The sequence below is a fragment of the Heterodontus francisci genome, unplaced genomic scaffold (assembly GCF_036365525.1).
Source record: "Heterodontus francisci isolate sHetFra1 unplaced genomic scaffold, sHetFra1.hap1 HAP1_SCAFFOLD_570, whole genome shotgun sequence".
NCBI lineage: Eukaryota > Metazoa > Chordata > Chondrichthyes > Heterodontiformes > Heterodontidae > Heterodontus > Heterodontus francisci.
The window spans coordinates 808,001-825,673 of record NW_027141150.1 but is presented as its reverse complement, the minus strand read 5'-3'; the positions used below and the strand labels follow the sequence as shown (position 1 = coordinate 825,673).

Sequence of the window (17,673 nt, the reverse complement as noted above, 5' to 3'; positions counted from 1 at the left end):
CACCCGCTGTCTCCAGGCCCCGTTTCACCCCCCCGTCACCAGGCCCCGTTTTCCCCCCCATCACTAGGCCCCATTTCCGCCCCCCCCCCCCCCACCCCGTCACCAGGCCCCGCTTCCCCCCCCCCATCGCGTCACCAGGCCCTATGCCCTCCGGTCTGGGTTGGCCACACGATAAACCTAAAGTAGGAGGAGACCTGAGTTCCAAATCTCTCCCCACAGCCTACACCTGTGTGGGGCCCACCTACCTGGCAAACGGCTTCTTCCACCCCCGGCAGATCCGCTATGCCGTCAACGAGACCATCGAGTTCGAGTGCAACCAAGGATTCAGCCTGTTTGGCTCCAAGAGCAGGACCTGCCTCCCGAACGGCCGCTGGAGTGGGAGGACCACGGTGTGCGACGATGGAGGTGAGTGGAGGGCCCGACACGTGGTACTGGACACACACCCTTCCCCCAACTCCCCCAAACTCAGCAGAGAAAAGGCCCAGGCTCCATTCCTGGCCTAGTGCGGAGTTAGCCACTCTCACACCCTGTGTGGGACTGAGCCCCCCCCTCCACACACACAGCAAGAAAGGCCCAGGCTCCATTCCCGGCCTAGTGCGGAGTTAGAACATCTCACACCCGGTGTGGGACTGAGCCCCCCGCACACACAGCAGGAAAGGCCCAGGCTCCATTCCCGTTCTATTGCGGAGTTGGCCAATCTCACACCCAGTGTGGGACTGAGCCCTCCCTCCACACACACAGCAAGAAAAGCCCAGGGTCCATTCCCGGCCAGGTGCGGAATTAGCCCATCTCACAACCGGTGTGGGGCAAACGCAACAGGAAAGGACCAGGCTGCATCCTTGGCCGAGTATGGACTGGGCTGATCCCCATCCGGCCAAGCAGACAGTGGGATAAGTTCTACTTTGCCTTCCAGAATCCTTCTGTCCGGACCCCGGCATTCCCCTCGGAGGCAGCAGACGAGGAGACAGATTTGACGAGGGCGACGTTGTCACTTACATCTGCTTCACCGGGCTCGTCCTCAAGGGATCGAAGTCACGCCACTGCCAGTCGACAGGGAGATGGCACGGAACAGAAGGCACCTGTGAAAGTGAGGCCATCTAGTTAAATTTCCCTCCACGCCGTTGGTCAAATCTGGCACTGATCATACCGTCCGTCAGTGCCGCCCTTAAGAAAGCGGGCAAGCGCGCGGGCGTGAAACTGGTTGAGAGGTGCCGTTTTAATGTGTTCCTCAATGGGTTGCTGGGGGAGTGGAGGGCCAGGTGCACTTCCACTCCCTCTTCACAGTGAGCTGTTGGTGACGGGTTTTAAGTACCTTTGACATGAAGATAACCATAGCCAGCCTCAACATCAACGACAGCAGAGGGGCTCACCGCAGATTTCACAATCTCTCAGTCCTCAGGGAAGGGAGATACGCGGTGAGCTTTCTGCAGGAAACCCACACCGTTCCGGGAGACGAAGCCACCTGGCTCCTGGAGTGGTAGGGTGGGGTCTACATGAGTCACCTCACCCCTATTTCTAGTGGGGTGGCTATCTTGTTGGCCCCGACTTTTCAGACGGAGATCTTGGGGGTCAAGGAGCTAGTGCCGGGCCGCTTGCTCCACCTCGCCGTTCGCCTGGGTAGCGTGCCGCTCCACTTTGTGAACGTGTACGCGCCCAGGCCCGGCGCGTTGCAAGCGCGCTTCTTTGAAGAAGTGTCCGCTCTCTTGAGCTCCATCGATAGCGGCGAGTGCATCATCCTCGGGGGGGGATTTTAACTGCACCCTCGAGGTGGGGGATCGCTCCGGTCCCCAGCGCGGCCAAGCGTCGGTGGAGAAGTTGAGGGGACTGATCAGCTCCCTTAACTTGGTGGACGTCTGGCGGAATCTCCATCCCGACTCCAGTGCCTTCACGTGGAGGTCTGGAGGAGGAGGGTCCCAAATCGACCGCCTCTACATTTCGCAGGCGTACGTCTCCCGTGTCTCGGCGGCCTCCATGCGGCTGGTGCCGTGCTCGGACCACCATCTGGTGTGGGCGGAGTTCACTCCGCTCAACACGCGGGCGGGGTCCGCGTACTGGCACTTTAACAACCGGCTGCTGGAGGACGAGCGATTTCGGGACTCGTTCTGTCAATTCTGGGCCGACTGGAGAAGGAAGCAGGGGGGCTTCCCCTCCTTGAGGCTATGGTGGGATGTGGGGAAGACTCACATCCGCATCTTCTGTCAGGAGTACGCGAAGGGGTCGACCAAGAGGCGGGAAGCCGAGATCGGGCGCCTTGAGAAGAAGGTGCTCGACTTGGAGTCCCGCCTCGGTCATACCGTCGTAGACCCGGCCCTGTGGCAGGCGTACAAAGAAAAGAATGGCGCGCTGAGGGACCTGCAGCTCATAGGGTCCCGAGGTGCGTACGTGAGGTCGCGGATCCAGATCCTGGAAGATTTGGACCGCGCCTCACCCTTCTTCTACTCGCTGGAAAAATGGCGGGGGGTCCGTAAGCAGCTCGTCGAGCTGCTGGCCGACGACGGATCCTCCATCACGGATCCGGAGGGAATGGGCCTCCTGGTCCGTACTTATTACAGTGCGTTGTTCTCTCCGGATCCGTCCAGCGAGGATGCGCGCAGAGTTTTGTGGGAGGACCTGCCGCAGGTCAGCCCGGAGGGCGCCGAATGACTGGAGGCTCTGCTCTCGTTGGCGGAGCTGACTGGCGCCCTCCACAAGCTGTCAAGGGGCAAATCCCCAGGGCTGGATGGGTTGACCGTGGAGTTCCTCAGGGCGTTCTGGGGGACGATTACACGCGGGTCCTGGGGGAAAGCCTGGCGACCGGGGAGATGCCCCTCTCGTGGCGCAGGGCGGTCATCGTCCTGCTGCCGAAGAGGGGCGATCTCCGCCTGCTTAAAAACTGGCGTCCGGTCTCCCTCCTCAGCACGGATTAGAAGATCTCTGCCCGGGCTATGTCTACCTGCCTGGGCTCCGTGCTGGCCCACATGATCCACCCCGACCAGTCCTACACGGTCCCGGGCCGGTCCATCCAGGACAACATCCACCTGGTCCGGGACCTGATCCATCTTTCCCAGAGGACTGGTCAGTCGGTCGCCTTTCTCTCCCTCGATCAGGAGAAGGCGTTCGACAGGGTGGATCACGATTACCTTTTTTTTTAGAATTAGAATTAGAATTAGAACATTACAGCGCAGTACAGGCCCTTCGGCCCTCGATGTTGCGCCGACCTGTGAAACCATCTGACCTACACTATTCCATTTTCATCCATATGTCTATCCAATGACCACTTAAATGCCCTTAAAGTTGGCGAGTCTACTACTGTTGCAGGCAGGGCGTTCCACGCCCCTACTACTCTCTGAGTAAAGAAACTACCTCTGACATCTGTCCGATATCTATCACCCCTCAACTTAAAGCTATGTCCCCTCGTGTTTGCCATCATCATCCGAGGAAAAAGACTCTCACTATCCACCCTATCTAACCCTCTGATTATCTTATATGTCTCTATTAAGTCACCTCTCCTCCTCCTTCTCTCCAACGAAAACAACCTCAAGTCCCTCAGCCTTTCCTCGTAAGACCTTCCCTCCATACCAGGCAACATCCTAGTAAATCTCCTCTGCACCCTTTCCAAAGCTTCCACATCCTTCCTATAATGCGGTGACCAGAACTGCACGCAATACTCCAGGTGCGGTCTCACCAGAGTTTTGTACAGCTGCAGCATGACCTCGTGGCTCCGAAACTCGACCCCCCTACTAATAAAAGCTAACACACCATATGCCTTCTTAACAGCCCTATTAACCTGGGTGGCAACTTTCAGGGATTTATGTACCTGGACACCAAGATCTCTCTGCTCATCTACACTACCAAGAATCTTCCCATTAGCCCAGTACTCTGCATTCCTGTTACTCCTTCCAAAGTGAATCACCTCACACTTTTCCGCATTAAACTCCATTTGCCATCTCTCAGCCCAGCTCTGCAGCCTATCTATGTCCCTCTGTAACCTACAGCATCCTTCGGCACTATCCACAACTCCACCGACCTTCGTGTCATCCGCAAATTTACTAACCCACCCTTCTCCACCTTCTTCCAGGTCATTTATAAAAATGACAAACAGCAGTGGCCCCAAAACAGATCCTTGCGGTACACCACTAGTAACTAAACTCCAGGATGAACATTTGCCATCAACCACCACCCTCTGTCTTCTTTCAGCTAGCCAATTTCTGATCCAAAGCTCTAAATCACCTTCAACCCCATACTTCCGTATTTTCTGCAATAGCCTACCGTGGGGAACCTTATCAAACACCTTACTGAAATCCATATACACCACTTCCACGGCTTTACCCTCATCCACCTGTTTGGTTACCTTCTCAAAAAACTCAATAAGGTTTGTGAGGCACGACCTACCTTTCACAAAACCGTGCTGACTATCGCTAATGAACTTATTCTTTTCAAGATGATTATAAATCCTGTCTCTTATAACCTTTTCCAACATTTTACCCACAACCGAAGTAAGGCTCACAGGTCTATAATTACCAGGGCTGTCTCTACTCCCCTTCTTGAACAAGGGGACAACATTTGCTATCCTCCAGTCTTCCAGCACTACTCCTGTCGACAATGATGACATAAAGATCAAGGACAAAGGCTCTGCAATCTCCTCCCTAGCTTCCCAGAGAATCCTAGGATAAATCCCATCTGGCCCAGGGGACTTATCTATTTTCACACTTTCCAAAATTGCTAACACCTCTTCCTTGTGAACCTCGATCTCATCTAGCCTCGTAGCCTGTATCTCAGTAATCTCCTCGACAACATTTTCTTTCTCTACTGTCAATACTGACGAAAAATATTCATTTAACCTTTTCGGGACTCTGCGTGCTTTCGGACTTGGGCCACAAAATGCGGCCCGGGTCCGACTTTGATACGCCGCCACAGAGTGTCTAGTCAAAGTTAACGGGTCCTTGACGGCGCCCCTTCGCTTTGGGAGAGGAGTGCATCAGGGGTGCCCCATGTCCGGCCAATTGTATACCATCTGCGTGGAGCCCTTCCTGTGCCTGCTTCGCAGAAGGTTGACGGGATTGGCTCTGCACGAGCCGGCCATGCGGGTCATCCTCTCGGCTTAGGCCGACGACGTGTTCCTCGCAATCACAGATCCCGTTGACTTGCGGAGGATGCGCGACTGCCAGCAGACCTTTTCTGCCGCGTCCTCCGCGAGGATCAATTGGGAGAAATGTTCCGGTCTCCTGGTGGGTCAATGGTGGTTGGACTCCCTGCCGGAGGAGATGACACCTTTTGCGTGGAGCACCATGCACCTCCTCTATCTGGGAGTCCACCTTAGCCCCGCTGAGGAAGCCTGGCCAGCAAACTGGCAGGAGTTGGAGGCGAAAGTCACCGCTCGGCTGGGGCGCTGGACAGGACTGCTCCGAGTGCTTTCCTACAGGGGCCGAGCGCTGGTCATAAACCAACTGGTGGCCTCCATGTTGTGGTACCGGTTGGTCACTTTGGCCCCGCCCCCTGTATTTGCCACCAAGATCCAGAAGAAACTCGTCGATTTCTTCTGGGGCAAGAGGAAACACTGGGTCTCTGCCGCGGTCCTGAGTCTCCCGATCGAGGAGGGCGGTCAGTCGCTGGTGTGCGTCCGCACCCAGGCTGCGACTCTCCGCCTTTGGACCCTGCAGAGACACCTGTACATCGAGCGTCCTCCCAGATGGTGTGCGCTGGCGACGTATTTTTTCCGCCAGTGTCACTGCCTTCAAGACGACATGCAGCTCCCGGTGGAGTCCGTTAGCCGCGCCTCTCTGAGGGAGTTGCCTGTCTTTTACCGGGATCTATTCCGAGTCTGGAACATGATCGCCTCCAGTCAGGGCGCTCCGCCGGTGGGGGAGAGCGCCTCGGCTGTCCGGGCGGCCGACTCCGGGGACGTTCCGGCGGCTGGAGGAGTAGCCGAAACCCCCGGGACGCCCCTCACTGTGGGTTGCGAGGGGGCTCGGGAGTGCGGGGAGCTCCCGGCCGAGCTGACCCCCGCTCGGCCGGAACTGCTCATCGGACCCAGGCCCCGAAACCCTCCTCGGGAGCCGGTCCCGCACAACCCGAGCCGCCTCTCGGAAATGCCCTCTGTGCCATTCCAATCGGAGCGGAGGGGCTTCCTGTACGGGCTGCTCCTGCACACTCTCCGCTTCCTCGCCCTCGTCAGCCGGCCGGACACGCCCTGGCGGTCCGCGTTGCCATCTGGCGGCGAGGGGAAACCCCGATGGAGGTCTCTCTACGCGGGAGTCTTCCCCCTTTACATCGGGGACCTGGGGTGGAGGGTGCTGCACAGAGCAGTCCCGTGCAATAGGCTTTTAAGTAGGTTCACGGACTCCCAGGCCACCTGTACTTTCTGCGGCCTGGACAAGTCCGTGTTCCACATTTATACGGAGTGTGCGAAGTTGCAGCCCCTCTTCGAGTATCTGAAGGGGATGCTCCTCAAATTCTGGCTGCACTTCAGTCCCACGCTCCTGATCTTTGGGCACCCGGTGCGGAGGGGCTTGGGCCGGGAGGAGGATCTCCTCGTCGGTCTGCTCCTGGGCCTGGCCAAGGTGGCAATTCACAGGTCCAGGCTGCGGGCCGTCGGGGGGTCCGTCCTCCCCGATTGCCTGCCCCTCTTCCGCGGTAACGTTCGCGCCCGGGTGTCCCTGGAGAAGGAGCATGCGGTGTCCGTCGGTACGCTTGAGGCCTTCCGCGACCGGTGGGCACCGCAGGGACTGGAGTGCATCGTCGACGCCGAGAATGGCATTTTAATTTGAGTTTTTGTTGATCTATCTGGTTTTAAATAAAGTTATTTTTAAAAAAAATGTAAATATGTATCTAAAGGGGTCCTGAGGAATAAAGGCCCCCTCAACATGAAAATATAAAAGGGGCCTGGGGTATAAAGGTCACCATAATAAAAAAAAAACGGGGTTAGATACAGAGTAAAGCTCCCTCTACACTGTCCCCATCAAACACTCCCAGGACAGGTACAGTACGAGGGTTAGATACAGAGTAAAGCTCCCTCTACACTGTCCTCATCAAACACTCCCAGGACAGGTACAGTGCAGGGGTTAGATACAGAGTAAAGCTCCCTCTGCACTGTCCCCCATCAAACACTCCCAGGACAGGTACAGTACGGGGGTTAGATACAGAGTAAAGCTCCCTCTACACTGTCCCCATCAAACACTCCCAGGACAGGTACAGTACGGGGGTTAGATACAGAGTAAAGCTCCCTCTACACTGTCCTCATCAAACACTCCCAGGACAGGTACAGTATGGGGGTTAGATACAGGGTAAAGCTCCCTCTGCACTGTCCCCATCAAACACTCCCAGGACAGGTACAGTATGGGGGTTAGATACAGGGTAAAGCTCCCTCTGTACTGTCCCCCATCAAACACTCCCAGGACAGGTACAGTATGGGGGTTAGATACAGGGTAAAGCTCCCTCTGTACTGTCCCCCATCAAACACTCCCAGGACAGGTACAGTATGGGGGTTAGATACAGGGTAAAGCTCCCTCTGCACTGTCCCCTCCCCCAGGTCTCTCCATTCCTGCAATCCCCCTTTTGTAGAATTGGCCGATTTCTTTTCTCTTTCCTTCTTGTAGATCGATTCTCGTATGATGAACCAAAGTTTGTCGCGGAGAAACTGACTCTATCAGAGGAGATCATCGGACATGCAAAGGAGGGTAAGTGCGTCACGAATGAGTCCTCCCCCCGCCCAATCCGGTGCCTGTACGTCCTGTATCACAGTCCCCCGGCTTGGCAGGTCAACACGAGTGTTCCTATGTTGCCAAGATGGATCCCGTCAAGCAGGCGGGGCTGGAGGGAGGGAGAGAGAGAGGGTGGGAGAAAGTACCCATTTTAAAAGGGGTCCCTGATGGCGAGATTCCCTCTTTAAAATCTCCTTTTCTGGTTTCCCCCCCCTCCCAAGGTACCCATCTATACTTTGTTCTCGATGCTTCTGGGAGTGTTGGAAAGGAGAATTTTCAGAAGATGCTGAAATTTGTCACTACATTTAGTCAGAAGGTACAAGGTTTCATGAAATTTCAACCCCTCCCTCCCTAATTAACCCTGCTACCTTGGGGGGCCTCTGGTTCCCCACCCTCCCCCCAACTGGAAACAGTTTCTCCCTATTTACTCCATCAAAACTCTGTCTGATTCCGAATGCCCCGATTAAATTTCCTCTAAACCTGCTCTCCTCTAAGGAGAGCAACCCCAGCGACCTGAACCTAACTCCGCACTAGGCCGGGATGGAGGCTGGGCCCTTTTTCCTGCTCTGGGTGTCCCACACCGGGTGTGAGATTGGCTAACTCCGCACCAGGCCGGGAATGGAGCCTGGGCCCGTTTTCCTGCTCTGGGTGTCCCACACCGGGTGTGAGATTGGCTAACTCCACACCAGGCCGGGAATGGAGCCTGGGCCCGTTTTCCTGCTCTGGGTGTCCCACACCGGGTGTGAGATTGGCTAACTCCACACTAGGCCGGGAATGGAGCCTCGGCCTTTCCTGATCTGTGTCTAGGCCTTGGTCTGGTGAACTGCTGATTTCCCCCCCCCCCTTTTGTTGTTGGCCCCCCATGCGCCCCTGCTTCATGTTTGGAGAGATTGTGCAGCCCCTCACCAGGCTCCCTGATCCCAGCCTCTCCTTTGTCGCCACAGGTCAGAAAAATATCGGGAAAGGTGACATTTTTTGTGCTGTGTTTCGCATCAAGGGTTTTTTACCATAAGAAGTTCTCTGAGAGTGCTGTCTACATGGGCTTCTTCACGAAACTAATCTACCAGGGTAAGAACGATACTCTCTCTCTTTGTGTGTGTGTCTCTCTCTCTCTCTCTGTCTCTCTCTCTCTCTGTCTCTCTCTCTCTCTGTCTCTCTCTCTCTGTCTCTCTCTCTGTCTCTCTCTTTCTGTCTCTCTCTTTCTGTCTCTCTCTTTCTGTCTCTCTCTGTGTCTCTTTCTGTCTCTCTGTCACTCCCTTTTTCTATCTCTGTCTATCCCTTTCTCTCTTTATCTATCTCTCCCTTTCTCTCCGTCTCTCTGGCTGTCTCTCTCTCTCTGTCTATCCCCTCCCTCTTTCCATCTCTATCTGCCTCTCTTTTTCTGTCTCCCTCTCTCTGTCCCTCTCTCTCTGTCCCTCTCACTCTGTCTCCCTCTCTCTGTCTCCCTCTCTCTGTCTCCCTCTCTCTGTCTCCCTCTCTCTGTCTCCCTCTCTCTCTGTCCCACTCTCTCTGTCCCTCTCTCTCTGTCTCCCTCTCTCTGTCCCTCCCTCTCTGTCTCCCTCTCTCTGTCTCCCTCTCTCTGTCTCCCTCTCTCTGTCTCCCTCTCTCTCTGTCCCACTCTCTCTGTCCCACTCTCTCTGTCCCTCTCTCTCTGTCTCCCTCTCTCTGTCCCTCTCTCTCTGTCCCTCTCTCTTTGTCTCCCTCTCTCTGTCTCCCTCTCTCTCTGTCCCTCCCTCTCTCTGTCTCCCTCTCTCTGTCTCCCTCTCTCTCTGTCTCCCTCTCTCTCTGTCTCCCTCTCTCTCTGTCTCCCTCTCTCTGTCTCCCTCTCTCTCTGTCCCTCCCTCTCTGTCTCCCTCTCTCTGTCTCCCTCTCTCTGTCTCCCTCTCTCTGTCTCCCTCTCTCTCTGTCCCACTCTCTCTCTGTCCCACTCTCTCTGTCTCCCTCTCTGTCTCCCTCTCTGTCTCCCTCTCTCTGTCTCCCTCTCTCTCTGTCCCACTCTCTCTGTCCCTCTCTCTCTGTCTCCCTCTCTCTCTGTCTCTCTCTCTGTGTCCCTCCCTCTCTCTGTCTCCCTCTCTCTGTCTCCCTCTCTCTCTGTCCCACTCTCTCTGTCTCCCTCTCTCTCTGTCTCCCTCTCTCTCTGTCTCCCTCTCTCTGTCTCCCTCTCTCTCTGTCCCTCTCTCTCTGTCCCACTCTCTCTGTCTCTCTCTCTGTGTCCCTCCCTCTGTCTGTCTCTCTCTGTCTGTCTCTCTCTCTCTGCTTCTCTCAATGTCTCTGTGTCTCATTGTGTCTCCACCTCTCTTCTATCACTGCCTCTCACTCTTGCTCGGCGATCCCTGACACTCTCTCACTCGCCTGCACACGCTAAAAAACATTGATTTACCTTCCCACAGATTTTCCGAAGGAGATGGGAACCAACATTGGGGGAGCTCTGATGCAGGTTTTAGAATTTGTTAATCAGACCGTCCAAACTGCAAAGAGCAAGAAAGTTCCTCGACAGATCATTCTCCTGATCACAGACGGTAAATACAGCCTGAATCACTCTCACTTCCCCCGCTATACACAAATAACAGCTTCTTTCAGAAAGAGATTGTTCTTAAATAACTGGCTAGCAGTCCGGGTTTCAGTACTGAGGGAGCGCCGCGATGTCGGAGGGTCAGTACTGAGGGAGTGCCGCACTGTCGGAGGGTCAGTACTGAGGGAGTGCCGCACTGTCGGAGGGTCAGTACTGAGGGAGTGCAGCACTGTCGGAGGGTCAGTATTGAGGGAGCACCACACAGTCGGAGGGAAAGTACTGAGGGAGTGCCGCACTGTCGTAGGGTCAGTACTGAGGGATAGCCACACTGTCGGAGGGACAGTACTGAGGGAGCGCCACACTGTCGGAGAGTCAGTACTGAGGGAGCACCACACAGTCGGAGGGACAGTACTGAGGGAGTGCCGCACTGTCGGAGGGTCAGTACTGAGGGATAGCCACACAGTCGGAGGGACAGTACTGAGGGAGTGCCGCACTGTCAGAGGGTCAGGACTGAGGGAGCGTCGCGCTGTCGGAGGGACAGTACTGAGGGAGTGCCGCACTGTCGGAGGGTCAGTACTGAGGGATAGCCACACTGTCGGAGGGACAGTACTGAGGGAGTGCCGCACTGTCGGAGGGTCAGGACTGAGGGAGCGTCGCGCTGTCGGAGGGACAGTACTGAGGGAGTGCCGCACTGTCGGAGGGTCAGTACTGAGGGATAGCCACACTGTCGGAGGGACAGTACTGAGGGAGTGCCGCACTGTCGGAGGGTCAGGACTGAGGGAGCGTCGCGCTGTCGGAGGGACAGTACTGAGGGAGTGCCGCACTGTCGGAGGGTCAGTACTGAGGGTAAATTTAATTCTTTACTAATCTATTATTGTAACTGTCCTGGGAGTGTTTGATGGGGGACAGTGTAGAGGGAGCTTTGCTCTGTATCTGACCCCCGTACTGTACCTGTCCTGGGGAGTGTTTGATGGGGACAGTGTAGAGGGAGCTTTGCTCTGTATCTAACCCCCCGTACTGTACCTGTCCTGGGGAGTGTTTGATGGGGACAGTGTAGAGGGAGCTTTGCTCTGTATCTAACCCCCCGTACTGTACCTGTCCTGGGGAGTGTTTGATGGGGACAGTGTAGAGGGAGCTTTGCTCTGTATCTAACCCCCCGTACTGTACCTGTCCTGGGGAGTGTTTGATGGGGACAGTGTAGAGGGAGCTTTGCTCTGTATCTGACCCCCGTACTGTACCTGTCCTGGGAGTGTTTGATGGGGGACAGTGTAGAGGGAGCTTTGCTCTGTATCTGACCCCCGTACTGTACCTGTCCTGGGAGTGTTTGATGGGGGACAGTGTAGAGGGAGCTTTGCTCTGTATCTGACCCCCGTACTGTACCTGTCCTGGGAGTGTTTGATGGGGGACAGTGTAGAGGGAGCTTTACTCTGTATCTAACCCCCGTACTGTACCTGTCCTGGGAGTGTTTGATGGGGGACAGTGTAGAGGGAGCTTTACTCTGTATCTAACCCCCGTACTGTACCTGTCCTGGGAGTGTTTGATGGGGACAGTGTAGAGGGAGCTTTACTCTGTATCTAACCCCCGTACTGTACCTGTCCTGGGAGTGTTTGATGGGGACAGTGTAGAGGGAGCCTTACTCTGGATCTAACCCATGGTGGCAAAGTTCCTTCCTGTTGAACATAATCACTTTGTCTCTGCCTTCATCCGTGTGACCCAGTTAATTTGTCTCCCGCTCTGGTATGCTCTGCAATGTTTGAAGCTCCCCGACTGATATTTCAACGATATTCTTTGCAGGTCGACACAATGCAGGTCCTGACCCAACCCAGGTGGTAGAGAAGATCAAGGAGTGTGTCTCAGAACCTGATCAGAATCTCGGTATATAACTTTCACTTCTCCCCAGAGCTGGGATTGGGACCCCTCCGTGTTTTCGTATATATTAATGACCAGGAACTTTGTTTACAGGGCATCACTTCGAAGGGATGTGGAGGACGTGTTCTAGATTCCCCAGCCGGGGTTGGGGGCGGGGGGGGGAGTGGGGAGCGAGGGGGGAAACAGCCTCTCACGATCTTGTATGTTTCAATGAGATCACCTCTCATTCTTCGAAATTCCAGTGAATTGACCCAATTTACTCAGCCTCTCATCATCGGAACCAATCTAGTCAACCTTCACTGCACCACCTCCAATACAACTATATCCTTGCTTAGATCTTTTTTTTCTTTTGGGCCTCCTTATCTCGAGAGACAATGGATACGCGCCTGGAGGTGGTCAGTGGTTTGTGAAGCAGCGCCTGGAGTGGCTATAAAGGCCAATTCTGGAGTGACAGACTCTTCCACAGGTGCTGCAGAGAAATTTGTTTGTCGGGGCTGTTACACAGTTGGCTCTCCCCTTGCGCCTCTGTCTTTTTTCCTGCCAACTACTAAGTCTCTTCGACTCGCCACATTTTAGCCCTGTCTTTTTCGATGCCCGCCAGCTCTAGCGAACGCTGGCAACTGACTCCCACGACTTGTGATCAATGTCACAGGATTTCATGTCGCGTTTGCAGACGTCTTTATAGCGGAGACGTGGACGGCCGGTGGGTCTGATACCAGTGGCGAGCTCGCTGTACAATGTGTCCTTGGGGATCCTGCCATCTTCCATGCGGCTCACATGGCCAAGCCATCTCAAGTGCCGCTGACTCAGTAGTGTCTACAAGCTGGGGATGTTGGCCGCCTCGAGGACTTCAGTGTTGGAGATACGGTCCTGCCACCTGATGCCAAGGATTCTCCGGAGGCAGCGAAGATGGAATGAATTGAGATGTCGCTCTTGGCTGGCATACGTTGTCCAGGCCTCGCTGCCACAGAGCAAGGTACTGAGGACACAGGCCTGATACACTCCGTCTTTTGTGTTCCGTGTCAGTGCGCCATTTTCCCACACTCTCTTGGCCAGTCTGGACATAGCAGTGGAAGCCTTTCCCATGCGCTTGTTGATTTCTGCATCTAGAGACAGGTTACTGGTGATAGTTGAGCCTAGGTAGGTGAACTCTTGAACCACTTCCAGAGCGTGGTCGCCGATATTGATGGATGGAGCATTTCTGACGTCCTGCCCCATGATGTTCGTTTTCTTGAGGCCAAATTCATTGCAGGCAGCCGCAAACCTGTCGATGAGACTCTGCAGGCACTCTTCAGTGTGAGATGTTAAAGCAGCATCGTCAGCAAAGAGGAGTTCCCTGATGAGGACTTTCCGTACTTTGGACTTCGTTCTTAGACGGGCAAGGTTGAACAACCTGCTAAGATATGGAGACCAAAACTGCGCCCTGTACTCTAGATGTGGTCTCACCAAACTCTCGCATTCTACTCCATCTGCCACCTTCTTGCCCACTCACCTAACCTGTCTATATCTCTTTGCAGCCTCTCTGTGTCCTCCTCACAGCTTACATTCCCACCTCACTTTGTGTCGTCACTAAACGTAGATACGTTACTCTCGGTCTCTCCGTCTCAGTCATTAATATAGATTGTAAATAGCTGAGGCCCCAGCACTGATCCTTGCGATCTCCACTGGTTATAGCCTGTCAACGTACAAATGCCCCGTTTATCCCCATTCTCTGCTTCCTGTCGGTTAACCAATCACCCTCAACAGCCTGAGCCCTTATCTTGCATATTAACCTTTTGTGTGGCACCTTATCGAACGCCTTTTGGAAATCTAAATATACTACATCTACTGCTTCCCCCTTATCTACCCTGCCAGTTACATCCTCAAAAAAAAAAACCTCCTGATGTCCCTGAGGGGAGATTGACGAGTGTGGTTGGTGAGGTTTAAAACTGAATTGGCAGGGGGGGTGGGCACCAGCTTATCGAAGGAGAAAAGAGGAATGAGGTGCATAAAGGACTGAGAGTGTTGGATGGTATTAGAGACGGAAGTAGTTCCAGATTCGATAGGAGCAGTCTAAGAAAGTCTACGAGGGGCACAAAGACAGGTTTACAACGCACGCGTGTAAACACGCAAAGTGTGGTGAGCAAGGTTGGTGAGGTACAAGCACAAATATCCGTGTGGGAGTACGGTGTTGTGGCAACAACAGGAACCCGGCTTAAAAATGGTGAGGACTGGGCGCTTAATATTCAAAGATACAAAATGTTTAGAAAAGATAGGGAAGGAAGGAGGAAAAGGGATGTGGGTTGGCATTCTCATGTCAGAAAGGGAAGGATGTATTTCAGGTGGTAAATAAAGAAACCATTTGCTTTGGGTTGAGGGGCGAAAAGGGGATGATGACACTGCTGGAGCTGAAGGGCAGGATGGCCTGTTTCTTTGATGCGAATGCTGTTGTTCTCGCAAGCTCTGTCTTTTCCCCTGCAGATATCTTCACGATTGGGATTGGGGATGCAAGCAAGGAGGATCTCGAAAAACTCACAACCAAGAACGAGCAACAACATTCCTATTATTTTACCAGTTACGACCAATTGGAAGACTTAACCAAGATCATCCAAAAACCACTGGGTGAGTGCAGGTCTCGGTCTGGGCCGGTAACAACACGGTGATGCACGTCACTGCTGATCAACCTGAGAATCAACACAAGGCATTACGAACACCATTCACTCCCACCGTACACAATCGCAATAGACCCCAAACCCCTTCCCGTTCATTCCCACCGTACACAATCCCAATGAACCCGAACCCCTTCCCGATCGCTCTCATTGTACACAATCCCAACGGACCCCAACCCCTTCCCGTTCACTCCCGCTGTACACAATCCCAATGGACCCGAACCCCTTCCCGTTCACTCCCACTGTACACAATCCCAATGGACCCAAAGCCCTTCCTGTTCACTCCCGCTGTACACAATCCCAATGGACCCGAACCCCTTCCCGTTCACTCCCACTGTACACAATCCCAACGGACCCCAACCCCTTCCCGTTCACTCCCGCTGTACACAATCCCAATGGACCCGAACCCCTTCCCGTTCACTCCCGCTGTACACAATCCCAACGGACCCCAACTCCTTCCCGTTCACTCCCGCTGTACACAATCCCAATGGACACGAACCCCTTCCCGTTCACTCCCGCTGTACACAATACCACTGGACCCCAAACCCCTTCCCGTTCACTCCCACTGTACACAATCCCAATGGACCCAAACCCCTTCCCGTTCACTCCCGCTGTACACAATACCACTGGACCCAAACCCCTTCCCGTTCACTCCCACAGTACACAATCCCAATGGACCCGAACCCCTTCCCGTTCACTCCCACTGTACACAATCCCAATGGACCCAAACCCCTTCCCGTTCACTCCCACTGTACACAATCCCAATGGACCCAAACCCCTTCCCGTTCATTCCCACCGTACACAATCCCAATGAACCCGAGCCCCTTCCCGATCGCTCTCATTGTACACAATCCCAACGGACCCCAACCCCTTCCCGTTCACTCCCGCTGTACACAATCCCAATGGACCCCAACCCCTTCCCGTTCACTCCCGCTGTACACAATCCCAATGGACCCGAACCCCTTCCCGTTCACTCCCACTGTACACAATCCCAATGGACCCCAAACCCCTTCCCGTTCACTCCCACTGTACACAATCCCAATGGACCCCAAACCCCTTCCCGTTCACTCCCACTGTACACAATCCCAACGGACCCCAACCCCTTCCCGTTCACTCCCGCTGTACACAATCCCAATGGACCCGAACCCCTTCCCGTTCACTCCCACTGTACACAATCCCAATGGACCCAAACCCCTTCCCGTTCACTCCCACTGTACACAATCCCAATGGACCCAAACCCCTTCCCGTTCACTCCCACTGTACACAATCCCAATGGACCCAAAGCCCTTCCCGTTCACTCCCATTGTACACAATCCCAATGGATCCAAACCCCTTCCCGTTCATTCCCATTTTACACAATCCCAATGGACCCAAACCCCTTCCCGTTCATTCCCACCGTACACAATCCCAATGGATCCAAACCCCTTCCCATTCATTCCCATTTTACACAATCCCAATGGACCCAAACCCCTTCCCGTTCATTCCCACTGTACACAATCCCAATGGATCCAAACCCATTCCCATTCATTCCCATTTTACACAATCCCAATGGACCCAAACCCCTGACCGTTCACTCCCACTGTACACAATCCCAATGGATCCAAACCCCTTCCCATTCATTCCCATTTTACACAATCCCAATGGACCCAAACCCCTGACCGTTCACTCCCACTGTACACAATCCCAATGGATCCAAACCCCTTCCCATTCATTCCCATTTTACACAATCCCAATGGACCCAAACCCCTTCCCGTTCACTCCCACCGTACACAATCCCAATGGACCCAAACCACTTCCCGTTCACTCCCATTGTACACAATCCCAATGGACCCAAAGCCCTTCCCGTTCACTCCCACCGTACACAATCCCAATGGATCCAAACCCCTTCCCATTCATTCCCATTTTACACAATCCCAATGGACCCAAAGCCCTTCCCGTTCACTCCCACTGTACACAATCCCAATGGACCCAAACCCCTGACCGTTCACTCCCACTGTACACAATCCCAATGGACCATCTTTTCACTTGGGCCTTGATATCCCCTCGCACTAACCTCCATGCACCCCTTTGGAGGTTTCCTGTGAAGTCATTCAGAAGAGCACGGTGGACATTGTAAGACTCGAGTGTTTGCTATCGCAGGTGACGTCACGGGATGCGGTTTCAGGGGTCGTAGTCGGAGAAGGAGGAATTTCGGCAGAGTGTTTGGGGGAGAGAAGGCCGAGGAGAAGCAATGGCCTTGGCAAGTGCGGGTTCAGGCCAACATGAAGGTAAAACCATAAGTCAAGAGCAAACATTGTCTTCCATAAAAAGTAAGTTTGTCTTCACCACCTCTCTCACATTGTGTCATTGTGAAGAAAGCACATTGATACAAAAATACATCCACTGTCCCAATCAAACACTCCCAGGGCAGGTCCAGTTCGGGGGTTAGATACAGAGTAAAGCTCCCTCCACACTGTCCCCCATCAAACACTCCCAGGACAGGTACAGTACGTGGGTTAGATACAGAGTAAAGCTCCCTCTACACTGTCCCAATCGAACACTCCCAGGACAGGTCCAGTTCGGGGGTTAGATACAGAGTAAAGCTCCCTCTACACTGTCCCCCATCAAACACTCCCAGGACAGGTACAGTACAGGGGGTTAGATACAGAGTAAAGCTCCCTCTGCACTGTCCCCATCAAACACTCCCCAGGACAGGTACAGTACGGGGGGTTAGATACAGAGTAAAGCTCCCTCTGCACTGTCCCCCATCAAACACTCCCAGGACAGGTACAGTACGGGGGGTTAGATACAGAGTAAAGCTCCCTCTACACTGTCCCCATCAAACACTCCCAGGACAGGTACAGTACGGGGGGTTAGATACAGAGTAAAGCTCCCTCTACACTGTCCCCCATCAAACACTCCCAGGACAGGTACAGTATGGGGGGTTAGATACAGAGTAAAGCTCCCTCTCCACTGTCCCATCAAA

The 17,673-nt window shown here is 54.1% G+C and overlaps 1 protein-coding gene across 2 annotated transcripts in view; it reads left to right on the top strand.

Moving 5' to 3' along the window:
- LOC137362297 (complement factor B-like) overlaps positions 1 to 17,673 on the top strand; it is an 86,509-nt gene that overhangs the window by 3,633 nt on the left and 65,203 nt on the right. For both annotated transcript variants that reach the window (XM_068026701.1, XM_068026700.1), the window contains exons 3-11: positions 220 to 405; positions 914 to 1,087; positions 7,575 to 7,655; positions 7,901 to 7,995; positions 8,624 to 8,747; positions 10,070 to 10,198; positions 11,986 to 12,066; positions 14,521 to 14,661; positions 16,848 to 16,975. In XM_068026701.1, the coding sequence (XP_067882802.1) occupies positions 220 to 405; positions 914 to 1,087; positions 7,575 to 7,655; positions 7,901 to 7,995; positions 8,624 to 8,747; positions 10,070 to 10,198; positions 11,986 to 12,066; positions 14,521 to 14,661; positions 16,848 to 16,975 (1,139 nt within the window). The remainder of the gene's footprint in view (positions 1 to 219; positions 406 to 913; positions 1,088 to 7,574; positions 7,656 to 7,900; positions 7,996 to 8,623; positions 8,748 to 10,069; positions 10,199 to 11,985; positions 12,067 to 14,520; positions 14,662 to 16,847; positions 16,976 to 17,673) is intronic.